This window comes from Pinus tabuliformis, chromosome 5_1, assembly GCF_031772625.1.
Source record: "Pinus tabuliformis cultivar Carrire ecotype Pingquan chromosome 5_1, CPIR1, whole genome shotgun sequence".
NCBI lineage: Eukaryota > Viridiplantae > Streptophyta > Pinopsida > Pinales > Pinaceae > Pinus > Pinus tabuliformis.
The window spans coordinates 159,347,592-159,367,112 of record NC_142305.1 but is presented as its reverse complement, the minus strand read 5'-3'; the positions used below and the strand labels follow the sequence as shown (position 1 = coordinate 159,367,112).

Sequence of the window (19,521 nt, the reverse complement as noted above, 5' to 3'; positions counted from 1 at the left end):
AAAATCCAGAGATCTATGAGAACCAATCAGAGAAATTAGAGTAAAAGATCAAATAATGATATTTTTACTATAAGAAAACATAGAAATTGCATTTTGAATAAGTTATTGTAGCATATGCCGCTAATCAATGCCAACAGCACGTCCGTGTTTATTTCAAAATTATTTTATCTATCTAACATCATCTACAATATAATCTGAAAGATAACCCATCGATCATAACAAACCATAGCAGCTAGATTCTTTTAATGTCTTAAAAAAACCAATGGATGCAACTTTGCGAGAGAAAAATGGCATTGCCACAGTAATATAAATCATAGCAGAGATCTTCATTCATATATATATATATATATATATATAATGAGTATGTACTATAGAGATTTATTTATCTCAATGATAACTTGAGATTCTTCTAGTTATGACAAAAGAGCAAAATATTTAAAATAGAGCATGGACTATCGAAAGTAATATAAATCATAGCAGAGATCTTCATTCATATATATATATATATATATATATATATATATATATATATATATATATATATATATATATATATATATATATATATATATATATATATATATGGGCGGACCGGATGCTCGACAGTGGATTTGCAGGATAGGTTTCAGTCAAGGAGAGGAGGCGCGCAGGGAAGGGAGGGTCCTGAGCATCAGGACAAACCCAGAAGAGCGGACCTCACCAAATCAGCTTTCACTGGAGGAGAACAAAAAGATAACCAGAGACTACGGGTGCTGACTTGAAGTGATGGGGACGGAGCACGGGAGGGGAGAGATCCCCTCCTACAAAGCGGTAATAACAGGGGAAGCAAGGAAGGAAAGGCAGAGCAACGGAGAACGAATCACTGAAGGAGAAACTTCAGAAGCTGGAGCACAAAGGAGATCATGAATTCCAAGCAAATGCCTACCAAGGGCAACGAACAAACCCAGGTTTGTAATCCCTCCTAATAGATAAGAAAATTACAGAAGCTACATGAGAGATTATGCTTTGATCTGTAAGTTCATAGGATATTGGCCAGCTGAGAAAGATCTTATGAGATGGATCCAACAGAGGTGGAAACCAAAAGGACATGTGGAAGTCAAGTTGGGGGCAAAGGGGTTTTTTACAGTCATATTCTCCAATTTAGAAGATAGGGATCGGAGCTTTGAGGAAGTACCCTATTTCATGAACAACGCTGGTCTGTTCATGAGAGATTGGGTAGATTGCTACAACCCAGATAAGGAGAAAATGTTAGCAGCCCCGATATGGATAAGACTTTTCGGCCTACCATCAGAATTCTGGGACCCAGAGATCCTTAAAGGCATCGGAAATTCAATAGGTTCCTTTGTTAAAGTGGCAGAATCAACAAAGAGAGGTAAACACACCACATATGATAGAATATGCGCGTACATGAACATCACAGAGCCTCTTCCAGATTCTATAGAACTGGAATATCATGACGAGATATGGCATCAAACAATCGACTACGAACATATTCCATTTCGCTGCAGAAGATGCCATGAGTATGGCCACTTATTCCGGGAATGCCCCATTACGCTAGCTGAAAAGGAAAGGGAAGCAGAAAATGAAAGGAGAAATGCAACAAGGAAAACAGGGGAAGAAGAAGAGGACTTCAAAGAAGTTCATAGAAGGAGAAGAAGAGGAAGTAAAAATATGCCGATGGGTAAGCAAAAAGAAACCCAGAAAACATAATCACTAAACAAGTTTCAAGTCCTACAGGAAGAAGGTCTGGAAACAGAGGCAAGCGAGGAAGAAGAATTAGAAGAAATGGAGGTAATAAATGAAAATGCAAACAAAGAGACAAATAAACTGAATAAAGATCAGAGGGTAGAAAACCTAAGAGAAACCCAAGAGGATCGGAGAGAAATGGAGATAGACCCACATAAAACAAAAGGAGAAGAAGAAGAACAAGTGATGGCGAAACTTTTACAGGAATGGAAAAGGCTCGACGAAAGATTCATCCCAGAAGAACAAAAACAGAGGTACAAAGAAGCATTCCAAAGATATAAGGAAAAAAAGGGACTAATAGAAGATAAGGAAAACCAAAAAACGGAGAAACAGGAATCGCAAATCATAGGAGTGGGCAGCACTGGCAAGGGAGGCAAAAAAAGAGGGAGAAGAACAATGAGTGAAACGATACAAGAAGTGGGAGAGATTCTTGTCAACTCAGGAAGAGTGATACCTCTCTCAGAGGTATTCCAATCCCCCCCAAAACTGTTAAGATGATTATTACAAGCTGGAACATAAGAGGCCTCAACAACAGAGGCAAACAAAGGTATTTAAATGAGAGATTGAAAAAAGAAAAACCCAGTATAATGATAGTACAAGAAACAAAAATAAGTACTGAGAAAATGAGATAAATTTTGAATAGAAATAGGAGTAGATATGAAATGATGGGACAGGATGCAGTCAGGAGCGCAGGAGGTCTGGTAATAATTTGGAATCCAGAGGAAATACAATTTAGTAATTGGTTGAGCTTCCCAAGAATTTTAACAGGAACATCAAGCATAGTAGGAATGGCGGAGGAGGTGATTATAACAGGGGTGTATGGACCGCATATCCAGAGCGAAAAAGAACACTTTCTGCAAAATTTAAAAGCTTTAAGATGTCTAATACCAGGAAAACAGTGGATCGTAGGAGGGGATTTTAATCTGATTAAAGCCTCAGGTGAAAGAAGGGGAGGAGCAAGGAGAATGGATAAGGCAATGGAGCAGTTTGGAGATCTGATAAGGGAACAGAATCTGATCGATATTCAAACCATCAACGGAAATCATACTTGGAATAATCGAAGAGGAGGAGCTAACCAAATAGCCTCTCGCCTTGATAGATTCTTAATCTCTGAACAAATAATGATGAAGGATGTATTCATAGAAGCCACCATCCTCCCGGTAGCAGGATTGGACCATTGGCCGATTAAATTAGAAATAGACTTAAAACAAAGGCCTCCCAACAGGCCCTTCAGGTTCGAAGCCTTTTGGCTAAGAAATGAAGGGCTGATGGAAAAACTAGAAGAATGGTGGAGGACGAGTAATCAAAGAGGAAAAAATAAGATGCACACTTTCAACTCAAACTGAAGGAAATGAAAAATAAGTTAAAGAAGTGGAATAAAGAGGAATTTGGTAATATTATAGAAGAAAAAAAGAGACTAGAGCAGAGAATGGAAGAGCTTCAGCAGATAGACATCTTAGAAGGCATACAGGAGGAAAGAACAAAAGAAGAAGGTAATATATTAAACCAGCTAGAAAAAAGAAGGAAACAAGAAGAGATTTTATGGAAACAGAAATCAAGGGTTCAATGGCTTAGGGAGGGAGAGAGGAATACTAAGTTCTTCCATAAAGCAATGGTACAACATAGACAAAGAAACAAAATATTCTCAATAAAAAAACAAGAAGTTCAAAGAGTTCTGCAACATGAGGAAATTGAAAAAGTGCTGGTCAACCATTTCAAAAACATTCTGAGGGAACCGCAAGCTAACAGATCAGAGGCCATATCAAAGATAAGTAGGGAAATCCCAAATGTGGTAACCAGAGATCAAAACCTGGCACTAATGAGGAAAATTACGATGGAAGAAGTGGAGGATATTGTCAGAAACATGAAAAGGAATAAAGCTCCTGGACCGGATGGGTATACAGTAGAATTCTTCCAAGTTGGGTGGCATTTTCTTGCAGAAGAAGTTCTGGAAGTTGTAGAGGAGGCCAGAATAAATCAAAGAATATGGCCTGGAATAAACTCAACCCTTCTGACCCTTATTCCTAAATCTAATCAGGCAGATCAAGCTGAAGGCTTTCGCCCCATAGCCCTTTGTAACGTCATCTACAAAATAGTGGCTTCGGTAGTAGCTCAAAGATTGAAATCGATCATGCCAAGTATTATTTCCCCAGAGCAAACTGGGTTTGTAGAAGGAAGGCAGATTTTGGACGGGTTAGTGGTGGCTCAGGAAGTAATCCACACGCTGAAAACGAAAAAAGAAAAAGGCATGCTGATCAAATTAGACCTCTCAAAAGCCTATGATAGGCTAAGCTAGAAGTATCTAGAAACGATCCTTAAAGCTTTTGGATTCTGTGAGCGATGGGTGAATTGGGTCCTGAGTATGATCTCTACCCCGAATTTCTCTATTCTGCTGAATGGAGCCCCAACAACAACATTCAATGCAACAAGAGGCCTCAGACAAGGGGATCCCTTATCCCCCTTTCTCTTCATAATAGCAGCAGAAGGATTAGGCAGATACTTTAAAAAAGAATTAAGAGAAAGGAAAATTCAAGGTCTCAGATTATGGGGAAATCAAACCACAGTCACCCACCAACAGTTCGCGGACGACATAATGATATATTGCAAAGAAACCTTGAAAGAGGTGAAAAGGATAAAGAAAATCCTAGAGATATTTAAGGAAGGCTCAAGGATGGAGGTTAATAATGAGAAATCCAGGACTTTTTTCTTTAACATTGTGGAACCTATTAAGAATCATCTAACCAGGGTCCTGGGATATCGGAAAGGGGATCTCCCTACCAAATATTTAGGAACTATGTTAGACTCCTCTTCCCTCAAAATAGGAAATTGGAAGAATATCCTTGAGAAGATCATGAAAAGATTGGAAAACTAGACTTTCCGTGCTCTGAACCTGGCAGCAAGGGTAGTTCTGCTCAAAGCCACAATTCAGGAAATTCCGATATATCCCTTATCCATGATGGCTGCTCCTAAAGGAATATGTAATAAACTTGTAGAGATTTACATAAAATTTCTGTGGGGGGGACCGAAGCAACAAAAGAAGTGGGCCCTCTGTTCATGGAACAGTCTAACTAGACCAAAGGAAAAAGGTGGTTTAGGCCTCAGAGACCCATGGACTTTAAATCAAGTACTCGCTGCTAAGTTAAGATGGAGATGGATACAAGGGGGGCCGGATCTATGGAAAGAAATCTGGACAACAAAATATAATATGCCTCTCACCCCGGAAGAAATTCTAAGGGAGCAAGATATGCCTCGGGGATCAGATATATGGAACCTAACCATTCAAAGCAGGGATTTAATTGACAGACATATATTTTGGGAAATCAGAGGAGGTCAGATCGCGAGATTTTGGGATGAAGCCTGGCAACAAAGGGAGAAAATGATGAACCTACAAGATATGCAAGAAATCTACAGAACAGGTATGGATAGAAACCTCATTAAAGTTAAAGATTACTGGACTGGAGAACGGGGAAATGAGGAATGGCGAGAATGGAAACCTCTGGAGGAATGGAAAAGGAATGCAACAAAAGATCAAAAAACAACATTCAGAAAGGAAATAGAATCCAGAAAGATAAAAAAGAGAGAAGGCAGAGACATCCTCCGATGGGGCAAAGAAACGAAAGGAATATTTAGCATAAAGGAAGCTTACAAAGTAAAAACGCAACAAGATCAGGGGGAGGAAGAACAAAAGTGGAAAAAGATATGGAGAACAAAATGGTGGCCGAAGATTAAATTGTTTGCTTGGTTGGTAGGAAGAAAGCGGATTTTAACATGGGACAGAATCCAAAAAAGAGGCTTCTCTGGCCCTTCAAGGTGTTGTCTCTGTTATTCAGATGAAGAAGATCAGGAACACCTTCTTAATGGATGTAGTGTGGCCCAATTCCAGTGGGAAAAGATGAGAAATATATTCTCAACAACTGAAAGAAATCTGCATGACATAATTCAAACCCTGTGCGACTGGGGCAAAGGAAAGTTTCAAAGTAAAATAGTTAGAAGAGCGTGGAGTACTACAACCGGCTTTAATGTATGGAATCTGTGGAAGGAAAGAAATGGCCGAATATTTAAAGGGAAGTCCTCAGGTCCGAAGGAAGTATGGAAGAGAACTCTAAATCAAATTAGAGAATCAATCCTAGCGGAGAATTGGGCAGAAGAGGATTGGAAAACCTCTGAAGTTGAAACAAAGATTTTAAATAAGATGAACTTAGAACAGGGGATGATCTACCATAAAAAAAAAAGCAGCACCAATCAACAGCAAATCAAAGTCATGCAGTTTATTGAAAGCCTCCAGAAGGGTTTATTAAGCTCAATTTTGATGGAGCTGCGAAAGCGAACCCTGGACCAGCGGGTTTCGGCGGAATATTCAGAAACGGAGAAGGGGAAACATAGTGGATCTATGTGGAACATGGAGGAACAATGACCAATAACGAGGCAGAATTCACAGCTGTTTATCAGGGTCTCAAAATTGCCAGAAGAAACGGTTATAGGAAGATAGAAATTGAAGGAGATTCCACCCTAGTTGTTGATACGATAAGAAAATTAATCCAAGGAAAGAAATGGGAGAAGGTAGTAAAAAGCTGGAGGAGTGCAAGCATAGTTCGAGACATAGAGGAATTTTTGAAAGGGATTGATTACAAGATCACTTCGCATGTAAGAAGAGAGGGCAATAAACCCGCAGATTGCTTAGCGAACTGGGGAAGTAAAGAACCATTGGAACGAATCGATGACAGCTGGACCAATCAGGTAACGCTGGCAAAATGGGACGGTCTCAAACAGCTCATTGGTAGTGATAATCATGATGCAGAACAAGGATAATTACAATTCCGCGTGGAGCGGGAGAAGGAGAATAAGGCAAGATCCGGCGGCAATAAGGAGAGGATAGAAGGACGGCGCCCTTAACTTCCTGACATCAACAATAAATGATTTTTCAGTGAGACAGGGACGCGGCCCAAAACGAAAACCGATTATCAATACTAAAGCCATCATTCGGAGTAAGAGTGACAATAGAAGCAGGGAGCAATCCCATCATAAGAGCAAAAGTGGTGAGAAGGCTATAAGGGGGAACACAGGAAGAATGACAGGCAACAGAAAGGTGGCGAGAGAAGAGGCGACTTGGAAGAGAATCCCTAACCAGCGCCTCGAACGCTCTAAAATGGGTGAGCGAGGAGATAAGACAGCCCTAAAAGAGAAGGACGCGGCTGAGGGCAGGCACTTTGAACAGGATCGGGTTAAAATTGAAATTGAAAGTTCAGAAGAGATGGAATTCAGACAGGGAGAAGAACTCAGAGGCAAGCAGTTCGAAACCGGGCAGAGCAGCAGAGGCCCGAAGCAAGTTAGAAAGGGAGGAGGACAAAAGCAACAGGAGCAGAGAGGAAGAGGGCACCCCCGACAACCCACCAACAATGCGGAGGGCAACAGGACGCAGAAAAGGTGGAAAAGAGGGAACAGGTCGATCAGTATGGCAATGCATGAAGCTGAACAAGCCTATAATTTGGAAACCAATGCAGATATACGGAACATCATCGACGCCATGGAGGAGAGGGTTTTAGAGGAACCCTCTGACCCGGAAATGGATGAATGGTCCTCGCAGCTGCCGGACCCTGGCAACACGCGAGGGAGACTCACTCTGTATCGCCGCGCTCTACATACATACTGGGTTCTGAAACACCTCCTGGCCAAGGCCATGGAGTAAGTCGTGGCCGAGATGGTGGAGATGGCGCAAGAAACAGCGGCTACAAAAAAGGAAGTTGCAAACGTGGAGGAGCTGGTGAGGAAGCAGAACGAGCACCTCAAGGAGATTAAAGAAATGTTGACGGAGCTGAGGAAAGACAGCGACAGCAACAAAACCGGCCGAGGAAATGCAGCGAACTAAGAGGCATGTTCTCCGTTTCTTTTTCTTTTCGATTGTCAATACTATGTTTTTTGGAACACTATCTGGCATGCCATAGCGGCAGTAGTTCATGGGGTTGGTCAAGTAGGACTGAGAAAAATCTAGTTTGGTGGGGTAATCTTGGGGAAAGAGGGCTTTTTGTTGCTTTGTTGTTTGACAATGTCCAGTTTGATAACTTCATTGACTGTTGGAAGTATAGGAGCCAACAAATCTGGTTTCCCTACGGGGCAGATTGAGGCTCCTAAATTTTGTACTTTTATATATGTTTGTAGATAATAGAAATACCGCAGTTCACAAATATATATATATATATATATATAACGAGTATGTACTATAGAGATTTATTTATCTCAATGATAACTTGAGATTCTTATCCCACGTTGCATACGATTTCAATGTATGTAAATGAAAAATTAATAGATCAATTTAATCTTAATTTTGACGGATTTGATTACCTATTCTTCCCCACTCTATGCCTTGCAGCGTTTCCTTTGCAACATAAGGTGCAAATGCTAGTTTTAATTTTTTTTTTTTAATAATTATAAAAAATATTAAGATAAATCATTTATATGAGGGTTTTTAAAATTATTGGTATCTTAAAGCTAGGTTAGTATTGACATCAACACATTGTTCAATTAAAAATAGTTTTGAATGTTTAACAAAAGCATAATTATTTTTGGTTGACATTATTGGGAAGCATGACATTATTGAGAGGTAAAATATTTTTTATATTGAATAATTTCTATAACATATAAGTAAATATTTTTTATTTCCCTCAAAGGGTGGTTTAGTGTTTCTTTTCCTTATATTTCACAATATTTATCTTCATTCAACATGATCCAACTAGCATGATTTATCTTCAAATTTATAATTCACTCCTATCTCTACATTGCTCATAATCTTGTTCAATCTTCATTAGTTAACATTTAAAATTTGTGCCTATATCTACACTACCCTACATTGCTCATAATCTTGTTCAATCTTCATTAATTAACATTTAGTTTTAGAATAATTCAATAAAACCAAACCAAAATAAGATGTGTAACAAATCCCCTTTTAAAAGAAAATAATTTAAATAAGTATAGGAATATTAATAGTGAGGATAATTTAAGGCAAAAGAAAACCATTTAATAAAATGAAATATTAAAGGAAAAGATTTATATATATTTTTAAAAGAAATAAAATATGAAATATTTAAGTTTACCTTACCACTTGTAAACCCGGCTGCAACTTTATTTAACATGACAATAAATAAATTATTAAAATAATTACATTAATTTAATCTTTTACTCTTATTTTAATTTCCGACAATTATTAAAAAATTGAATTAATTTAACTTTTTTATTTTTAATTTAATTTTTCAAAAATTATCATTATTAACATGAATATTAATATGGAAAAATAATTTTACTAATTAAATGAAACACATTTTATTAACCAAAAAACAATTCATTACAAACTACCGAACTTCACATACAAATATAACTTCTTAAATTGCAATCATAAAATTAAATTGTAATTAATTTATTAAAATAAATGTTTATATAAAAAATAATCTTAATAATTAAATAATAAACCATCCATCAACGAAAGGTTACCTCAAACTACCATACTTCAAATAAGAGTGCAACTGAATCCACTGGAATATCCATGATTGTTTTAACAGATAGTTTTACTTTTGTAAAATATATTCCAATAAAATTTCAAACAAATCATTACATTTTATGTATTTTACATTATTTAATTTCCTGAGATTAAAAAACGCATAGTCCATTAATTTTAATTTTTAACCTTTTCGAGGTATATTTTATGTTTTCTGCCCATTACATTTTATCTAAACGTACGTACATCTTCCACAGACTATTGCTAGTTACTTTATCTATGTAGGTAATTGATAAATATGTAATCTTTAATAAAAAGATTTGGCCTAATAAAAAGGTGAGTGAAGATGATTGGCTAAACCGATTGACATAATTTGGTGACCCCATTAAGACAATTATTAATATTGTACGGGAGATTGGTGTCCACACTTTGGCCATTCTGCACACATGCGAAGAACCAATCATCTCCCAACCAAACGGCCTTATCCTTATTATCTGGAGGGATACCTGATCAACACGGCCCTGTATTGTTTTGCTCCACTCTCGCTGCGTTTTCTTTGCTCTGCAAAATAAATCTTGTACCCATCTGGCGTTGCCATGGACAAAGTTGGGCTGCATGGCTAACTGTATTGTTTTTGGAGTATTTCTGGTTTTGTTTCAGAACCCTTGAATTCGTACAATTCACATCTTTGGGGAAATATTAATTTCAGAAGATGGAGGATATAGTTATCATTGTTTTTTTTTTCAATGGAATGATTTTCTGTTGTAATTGTAATTCAATTTGGGGTTTTAAAATTTTGGTATTTAGAATCAATTTGCAGTAGTCCACTGTAGTGGACTGACATGTTAATAGATCTGCTGTAATTGTTAATTAACTTTGGCCTTCTCAATTTTCGTATTTAGAACCAATTTGCAGTAATCCCACCTGTGTAGTGGGCTGACATGTTAATAGATCTGCAGAAAGCTTTGATGCGGTGAAGAATTGTGATAAATTCAAGCGGGTCGTTTTTTCTTTAATTTGATAACCAACTACTCGGATCTTTGCAGTTTTAGTTTGTTTTTCGTGGATGTTCCGGAACGAATGCCCTACGGGTGAAGGGTTAGGCATGTGTGAAACGAAGACAAACAGTATTCGTGCACCATCATGTAATAATCACATCACAAGGATGAGATTTCTTATTGGAATAAGAATCCCAGGTTTGTGTGGGTATATCGGTAGTCTATTGACACATAAAAGAGAAGCGAAGTTCACCAAAATTCCCAAACTTCTAATCTACAAACAGAAAATTGGGAATATTAATGAACCTTGGTTCTCTTTTATATATGCCAGTGGCCGACTATTATATCACAGAAATTTGGTATTCTTATTTTATCAATTCACAGATCTCCTCTCCGTCTTTGATTATTACATGATGGTGCAGGAATCCTGTTTCTCTTCGCTCCATACAAACCAAACCTCAGCAACAGCACAAAGATGATGGTATCGTCGCCAAGTGCGCAGTTTAACCTTCTGGGTATGGATGATGTATCAATTTTGTAACCAAGAGTTAAGGGTAATATTCCATAAGCATGTAGTTAATCAGCAATTATCCAATATGTAATAGTAATTAAATAACAATTATTTATATCAAATGTTTTCTGATAATAGATGAAGTGTTTAACAAAACGTCAGACACACAAACTTTCTGCATCTTAAAAATCAACTAATATTAATAATGGTAGAAATCTATGTTAACACCGAGGTTGTTCCCTTTGACTCTAAGGGAATACGGCCGGGGTAACCACTAACCAATCTTTCGATTACAGCTTCTAGCCAAGCTGTAATCAGAGAGGGCTCTCTCTTTATAATTTGTCTATGTTCATAGTATTTTAGGCTAGATGTGAAGTTCAATTTTGGTTTAATTGTTTGGTTGGAAAAGGTTCAGTCAAAATGTGTATGCTCTTACCACCGTCTTATATAACATTGGGCAATGGAGTCAGTGGTCCTTTGGTTTGGTGTGCTATGTTGATACAGTAATGAAAGCTGCAGAGCAGGATAATTGTCCGAGGAACAATGCTTTGGAATTGAGTTTGTGTGTAGTATGTTCAGGATAAGAAAGGCAATTAAGGATCTTTCTATAAACTGATATGAAAAGAAAGCAATTGTTACCTGGAAGCATTGAAGAATTTCTAGATAACATTCACAACATGGAATTAAATGTAACATGAGCATTTAAGAATTCATGTATGTTTTAATCCTGAAGAAAACATTTACAGCAATATAAGATTGAGCACAGGGTGTTTAAGAAACATGTCCTGAACTATTCTTTTTCTTTATTGCTAGATATGATGAAAACATGAAAATGAAATAACATAAGGAAACAGAGCAGAGTTTAAAGATAACATATCATTCCACCAGACAACACAAGGATTCTGCAACAGCACTTAAATTATCAACAAGACACCAGAGTTCCAGGAAATCACTGAGCTGAAATTGCTCTTTGTATTAAACTTTTCTGAAAGTACAGAGTATACATGCCTCAGAGCAAAAATTACCAACCCCTTATGCGTTACTAAGGGGAGTATATATACAAATTTACATAAGAAAATATCTGAATGGAGAGTGAATGTTCCATAAATGCTCAGCTAACTGCTGGAGTGTAGCCGCTGAGAGAGTAAATGCTGTAATCACTTTTAGTCCTTTAGCTGTCAGAAAATGGTCAGAAACTGCTGACTTGGTGGCTGTTGGAGTTGGCTAAGGGTACACCGCCAAAATTTGCGCATCTCTTTATCTTTTGGCTAGCCGTCATAGTTTGTATGCTGAGTTAGCATTCAGCTGCTTTTAATGCTAACTTTATCTTTCTGTTTGTCTGATAGTGACCTGGAGCTGGCAGTGACCAAACAGCCGGAGCTACCGTGGCAGAATTTGAAGCATTGCTTGCCACCAATCTTCCTTTGGCATCTGATGCCTCCTAATCTTTATTAAGGTCTCATCGGCCTCTGTATACCTGTAAAAATTAGGAGGAGTCTCAAAAAGGTGGTTCACTTCATTCTCAATAAAGAATAGGCCTCCCAGTTTATCATATAAGCTCTGTCCTGAGGGAGGCCCTGTCTGTTCAGATGTACTGCTAGATGCAGTAATCTGATTCTCAATGTATGTTGTCATTCTGTTGGCAAATTGATCTTGGGAGATCAATTTTCCTGCACCAGTTAGGAGGCTGGGCAGGCCTTTTGCTTGCAGTTCTGCCAATTTGATCCTGAATTCCTCCACATCTGCTGTGATCTCATTGCACTTCCTCTCCACAGCTTGTACATAATTCCTGAGAGTGAGCACTTTCTTGGCAGTGAGAACGGCTTCTATTCTGTTGGGGATACCTATGGCTGCCAGTTCCTCCTATTCCTGCCTGTTTAGGAAGTCTATCATTATGTTGGCCTGTTCTGGTCTGTTTCCCAGCAGTGTTTTGGCCTTATTGATTTCTGTATGTGCTTGGACCAACAATTCCATCTGCTGATGTATTGTTTTTATTGATTTCCATTGTTGGGTGATGGATTGGCCTATTTTGGCCCATAAGATCCTTTTTTTTCGGCCATAGATGTTTCCAGATTCAATTCTTTTTCTAAGGCCTTTATCTTGTCCTTGAGGGCCTTTATTTCTCTGCCCTGCTCTGCCACAGTTACCTTGGACTTGTCAAATTTGGAATCCAGTTCTGCCAATTTTTCTTTGGCTTTCTTTATTTCATTGGCCTGGAGTTCCATCTCTTTGACAGCCTTGGTCAATTCCTCTATACTTGGGTTGGCCTCTTGGGCTGCTGTTGTGCCTGCTGCTTCTGTTGTGGGGGCCACTGCTACCCCTGATGTTGCTGCTGTCGTGGAAGTAGTTGGAGGAGCTTGGGAAGTAGATTCTCCCTGTTTATCCTGTAATATTCCTTCCAGCTCTTTCTCCAGTTCCCGGATCCTCTGGTCTTGCTGTAATAAGAGGTCTAGCTGGTCCTCAGCCCGTTTTTGCTTTTGGAGTTCTGCTGTTTGAGGGTGCTCTGTGGGCTGCAGCTTAAACCTCTTCTTCATTGTGCTTAAGTCATCATCTTTTTTCTTCAAGAGGGCCTTTACACCCGTTGGATCACTAGGATCATGTCCTAGGTCAACAATGATCTCCTCAAGAGACTTTATTCTATTGTCCTTGGCCTTAGAGGACATTCTCTCAAAATCCAGCTGAGTATTGGTGTTCTTTAGGGACTCTTTCAGCTCATGGGCCAATGTGGCCTTTTCAACCAAGGTGGCATAGACCATCTCCCCAGTCTGCTTGTGGAGTTCAATCTGGTCCATGGGATGTATATCTCTAGCTAGGACCTCCACCCTTGTTTTTATGAAATCTGCAGCTGTCTTAGGCTGCGGCCCTTTGGGCTTAAAATGACTGAATATCATTTTTTCTTCCTTGATGTCATAAACAGACATCAGTCTCTCTTGCTGGGCTGGTGTAGCATCTATGAACTGTTTGTAGACCTCAGCCCTCAATAGCTCATTCTGAGCCTTTATTTGCTTGAAAGAAGCCTTGGTGCTCTTGGGCTTCTTGCTTTGTTGTGAAGGAGAGGACACCTCCAAGCCAAGCTTTAAAGTTTGCTCCTGCTGAAAGGAGCTTGTCCCTGTGTGCTGGCTGCTCTCCTTGTCTCTTGTTGTACTGTTCAAGACATCTTCAGTAATGTCTCCCACCTCTCGGGAGTCTGCCCTTTGCCTTTTGGCTTCTGGCTGGTGGGAGGATCCACTGGGAGGAGTGGACTCTTCTCTTTCTCTTTTCATTCCCCTTTCTTCATGTGTTGGGGTCTGCAAAATTGGGGCAGTCAATGGCTCAGTTTGAGGTGGTGGTGTTTGCATTATGGGGGTTGCTGGAGGCCCAGTTTGTGGCAGTACAGTTTGTCCTTGTTGCTGCTCTGTTTGCTGCTCTGTTAGCTGCTCTTTTTGCTGCTCAGTCTGCTGCTCTGTTAGAGGGGTTGACTTTTCCTTTCATGCTTCATCTTCAGCACCCATTATGCCTTTGCCTTTGTCTATCCCTGCTGCTGATGTAGAAGGTGCCTGTGGTGCAGTCCTTGTAACCGAGGTCCCTTCTCCCACTGAGTGAGGCGGTCTGAAAGGTACCTGCTGCACATAATCCAGGTCAATAGTCTTCTCAAGCTCTTTCATATTTTTAAGCATTCTTTCTTCTTCAGTTAAGCTCTCAACTAGAGTGTCCAGCTGCCATTCTTGTAAGTTGGCATATTTTTCTATGTGTGGGTAGTGGCAGTGCTTAACACCTAGGAGCCTATACTTATTTCTCCTAGCAGTGATGAAACCTTGAGGGTCATAAGGGACCCATCGAAAACTATAGGAGAGCTTATATTTATCCTTGAGGATCAGGTCTGCAGCTTCCCACCCTTCTTTCTTGTTCATGATGAAGGGGCCCAACTCATTTTTGAAATTAAGGTGGGCCTTTTTCTTGGAGCTGTGGAAATGGGTGAGGTCTGACTGAATTAATTGCCTGTAATACTCCAAGGCAAACAACCTCATAGGTACATATTTGGGGAGCCTGTATGGACAGAGCTCACATCCATAGATCCTGAATACAGTATGGTGTTCATATAGGTACCAGTCACCTATTTTATATTTCTTAGAGAGCTGCAGAGCTTTCTTGATCTCATTTGATATTCTGGGAGGAGGGGACTTCATCAACATGCAGGAGATTGGGTATACAAATTGGTCAACAAATTCACAGTAGGTATAGGGTGAACTTGTGACTTTGTGATAGACAGCGGTCCAGAAGATAACAGATCTTCTCTCCCCTCTATGATCCAACCTTCTGATGTAGCATGGGAAGGCTTCAGAATGATGAAACATGAACAGGTGGTAGATGTAAGCTGAGTATCTAAAGACCCCCTGTCTGTCCACTTTGCTCAACTGATCATGAATCTTATTGGCTATGAACTTAGCAAAGTTATACTTTCGGGCAGGGGGTTGGCGTGGGCTGTAAACAGACAGCAACACTAGCATGGCTTTATCCACATGCTCACTGTTTTGGTATCCCAACACATAGGCTATCATGTCTAGTAACAGCCTGCCTACATCATTGAAATGTACATTCAGATAAGGAGGTGGCCCTATAGGCTGGCACTCAGGTCTCATGAAGTTCCTGGTGACCTTTTGCAGCTCCTCACTGGTCATCTTGTCACCAGCTTCCAGCAAATAACTCATGGAGAATGGGATCAACAACTCTGTCTGATCAAACTGTAACATCTTGTTGATGGATTCAACATTTATGTAGAAAAGGATCCTCCCTGATGGAGTATTGACAGCTCTGTGCTGCACATCATAGTGTTCAGCACATAGGTGAATGATTTCAGGGAAAACATTCACAGCTGGGAGATAGTAATAGGGCAGGTTTGACTCCCATATCCCATGTGTACCATGACCATCTTTATAGTCTTCCCTCAGTTGAGTGAATGTCTGCAGGAAGTCCCTGTTTCCCTCAAAGTCTTCAATGAGACAATCCTTGTCAATAAATGGCAAGGCCTCCAGCTCCTTATTTGTTTGATTTAGTGGAGCAACACTGAGGGATGAGGATGCAGAGGCTGCCATGATATAATCTAAATCTGTACAGGTAGAGGTAATGGTTTGACAAATCCTTAAAGACTTCAGCAGCAGGTCAACTGTAAACACAGTCTGGTGTCCTCCTTTCAATGAAAAATGCAAGCTGGCTTTTGTAGTTTACTGCAAATTCACAGGGATATGAATTGCTAATGGTAAGTTGCAGAGATAGTGAGGTTTCTTTTGGTAAGAATGCAGGTGGCCTGTACCCCGCAAAAGGGAACAATGCCGAGCACCTCAGGGGAAATTTTATGGTTTCAGCCCGTGGAGTGACCGCTCCAATGTCAAATTATAGTTCAGGGGTGGTGCAGGTTGCTTGGGCTTACTTTAGGTAACAGGAAGAGCTGAATTTAGGAGTTTTACTAGTCTTTTAATGGTGAATTTACAGAGAATTGGAATGCATGGGCAAAAGTGGGAAAACTGGCAAAATACCTGGAGAAACTAGCTTGAAAGCTTGCGGGCCGGGTTGTGGAGGCTTAATGCCGTCGAATTCTGGACTTGTAGCGGTCGAAATGTTGAATTTGATGGCCGGCAAACAAATTTCGCGGCAGCTGGTTGACAACGGCTACTTCTTTTGCGCGTGAAAATGACCGAAAACGGCTCATTTGGTCGTTTATAACGTTAAATTTGGAAAAAGTATGTATTTGGCGCTTTTCCACCAATGACGTCAGCATGACATCATGGCGGGGCCCGGGTACGGAGGTGACGTGGCGCTGAGGTGTGGGCCAGGGTGGCAGGACATGGTGGCGGGTAGATGCGGTGGCAGAGCTGCGTGGAGGGCCAGGGGACGCGGGAGCGGGCATGGGTGAGATGACGTCAGGATGACGTGCCTATGACGTAGGAGGGAGGGTGGTAACAGGGATGGCGGTAAGTGGGTTCCCCGCACCACCTTTGGGCAAAGGCGGTATCGGGGAGGGGGGCTCCGAACAACCCCACCGCCTGCCACGCGTCCCTGTACGGGGCGGCAAAACCGCTTTCCCCGGATGCTAAAGGTCGGTAGGTCGGGGAACAGAAATGACCGCCCACCGTTGGATGATGGGTGGCGGGAGATCGACAGCTGGCGGGCCGTCCGACGGATCGTGCAGGTTGGGGGGGACCCGCCGGTCGATTAAAATACTCGATTAAATATTTCGGGCGGGGAACCTTGGGATAGTGGGTTTTTATGGGTTTTTCGGGATTTCTTGGGTTTTTCCATAATTTCAAAGGGGTTATGGGTAGGAAGGGGTTTTTATAGGGTCTTTCTTTGCAGATGAAGGTTTAATGAGTGGGATGACTTTGAAGCAAGGGGGAGAGATGAGGTATAGGTTCATCCAAGTGGCCAGATGTCACTTTGATCCCTGACATAGGACTTATTGGCTATAATGCCAAGGGGAGGGGTATTTATACAAATTTTTGGGGTTTATACACCATGGTGTTTAATATTAGTAGGGGAAAGGTGATATAGGGGATTTATATAGTAAAGTTAGAGTTAATATGGATGGGGGGTGGATGAAGGGGGAAAACACTAAGTCTGTTTGTGAAATACTTGGCTTAAAGAGTAGATCAAAATGAAAAGATTTTTACACAAGAAATGTGGCTTTTGAATGAACAAGAACCACCATGAAACCATAATCTTCTTCCATGAATCTCAGCTGATGGGGGGATGTTAGTAATGAAATGGAAGGGGGAGGGAGGGAGGTTAGTCATGCTTCCTGCTGCAACTTGATGAAGAAGAACACCTTGTCAATTGATTGACTTTGCTTTGGTAAACACAGTTAACACATCTGCAATGGTAAAGATAACCTTTCTGCAACCCCAACTACTTACCCAGCTACTTGCCTAGCATTTTTTATTTCTTCTTGGAGGGTGCACTTGGACTTGCAGACCCTTACTTACCTTTTCTTTTCTTTGGCTTTTTATTTGTTATTTCTATCTACCTCTACCCTTATTTCTTCCAAGGTCCCAGATTAAGCTGTTGGGAGCCTTTTCTTCTCTACCTGAACTACTTGTCTGCCAAGATTAAACAGTTTGGACAGACTTTCTTCTCTAATCTACAACTGCAAATTTAAACCATGGAATGATCCAGATTAGAGTGTTGGACCATCCATCAAAATTTTAAGTACATACCAAGCTATAAGCACAGATTGGATTCTCTAGGAAATATGTGATCTTTGAATCATCAAAGCAGAGCATATTTGGACCTTTCATAGCCAATCATGAAATATGAAACCTATTGGTATAGGTAGCTAATAGTGGCTCCACATGGGGATGGTTTTTCTTTTGAAAGACCAAGAACAGCAGGTCAGATTGCCTTGCTCCTTGATTGCTCTTATCTATCTTGTAGTTTGCTGCTTTGAAGTGCCCAAATTGTGTGCTTTTCTTCTTGGTAGACCTCTAATTCTATTTACCTTTCGCTGGCAGTCAACAAACTTGAAAAAACTGCATTTTTACAATCTAAACAGAAAATAATATATACATCTGCATATATACAAGGGAACCCGAACTGCACTCATGGGAAATAGTCAAAATAGTGCTTCAGCATCCTGCCATTCACAGGACCTTCATCCAAGTCAGTTTCACTAAGACTTTTTAGGAAGTAAGTGTTGTTACCTTGCACTGCTTGGACAACAAATGGTCCTCTCCATAAGGAATCAAATTTCCCATGTTTTCCTTTGTCTTCTCTCCTTGCATCCCACTTGAGGACTTTATCACCAACATTAAAATCTTCTGCTTTGGTTCTTCTGTCAAAGGCCTTTTTTAGCTTTTCTTGTAATACCTGAACTCTGCTGAAAACTTGATCTCTGGTTTGCTGCAGACATATGATTTGATTTATCCTTCTTTGCATAACATTAGGTTCAGCTTGGCTTTCCTGAAGAAGCTTCATAATAGGCACTCCTAAGGATGAGGGGAATTTGGCCTCTAATCCATAAACCAACTCATATGGGCTGGTCCCAATTGATCTCTTGGTTGTTAGTCTATCTGCCCATAGGGCATTCACAAGCTTCTTATGCCAATTCTTTTTGTTTTCTTCCAGTACTTTCTTTATAATGTTTACAAGGCTTTTGTTTGATGATTCAGCAAGGCCATTTCCTTGGGGATAGTATGCAGTAGAATGGCCCAAAGTAATATGAAATTTGTGGCAGAAATTCACCATTTTCTTGGATTTGAAAGCAGCAGCATTGTCTGTAATGATTTTATCAGGGTAGCCAAATCTAGCCAGTATGTTGTTCTCCAAGAACTGAATGATTATTGAATCATTTGCTTGTCTGCATGGGGCAGCTTCAATCCACTTAGTGAAGTAGTCTGTGGCTGTTAAGATCCATCTATGTTGGCCTGAAGATGAGGGATGAATTTCCCCAATGAAGTCCAATCCCCATTGTTGAAAAGGTCTCTCTGTTGCAATAGGCCTTAAAGGAAGTGGCAGCAGTTGTATCTTTCCCTCAAACACTTGGCATTATGACATGATGTGATAAATTTCTTGACATCAGAGAACATGGTGGGCCAGTAGTATCCAGCCCTTAGTATTTTATCCACAGTGGACTTCCAGTACAAGTGTCCACCACAGTCTCCTGCATGAAACTCTTGCATGATATTGTTAATCTCATTTTCAATTAAACAGTGCAGCAATATACCTTCATGGTTTTTCCAAAGCAAATTGCCATCCATCACACAAAATCTTGATGTTTTCATTTTTAAGAACCTACACTTAGTTTTGGACAG

The 19,521-nt window shown here is 40.1% G+C and overlaps 2 protein-coding genes across 2 annotated transcripts; both read left to right on the top strand.

The window, feature by feature from the left end:
• Positions 1 to 990: 990 nt before the first annotated feature.
• On the top strand, positions 991 to 1,710 carry LOC149163917 (uncharacterized). The gene has a single exon (XM_089429302.1). It carries the CDS (start codon positions 991 to 993, stop codon positions 1,708 to 1,710), a length of 720 nt encoding a protein of 239 aa, XP_089285428.1.
• An 824-nt stretch (positions 1,711 to 2,534) lies between these two features.
• LOC149163916 (uncharacterized) lies at positions 2,535 to 3,092 on the top strand. Its single transcript, XM_089429301.1, has one exon. It carries the CDS (start codon positions 2,535 to 2,537, stop codon positions 3,090 to 3,092), a length of 558 nt encoding a protein of 185 aa, XP_089285427.1.
• The last annotated feature ends 16,429 nt before the right edge of the window (positions 3,093 to 19,521 follow it).

Excerpts from the sequence above, each read along its gene's own strand:
- LOC149163917 (XM_089429302.1), top strand. The coding sequence starts at position 991 with ATGAGAGATTATGCTTTGATCTGTAAGTTCATAGGATATTGGCCAGCT.
- LOC149163916 (XM_089429301.1), top strand. The coding sequence starts at position 2,535 with ATGGCGGAGGAGGTGATTATAACAGGGGTGTATGGACCGCATATCCAG.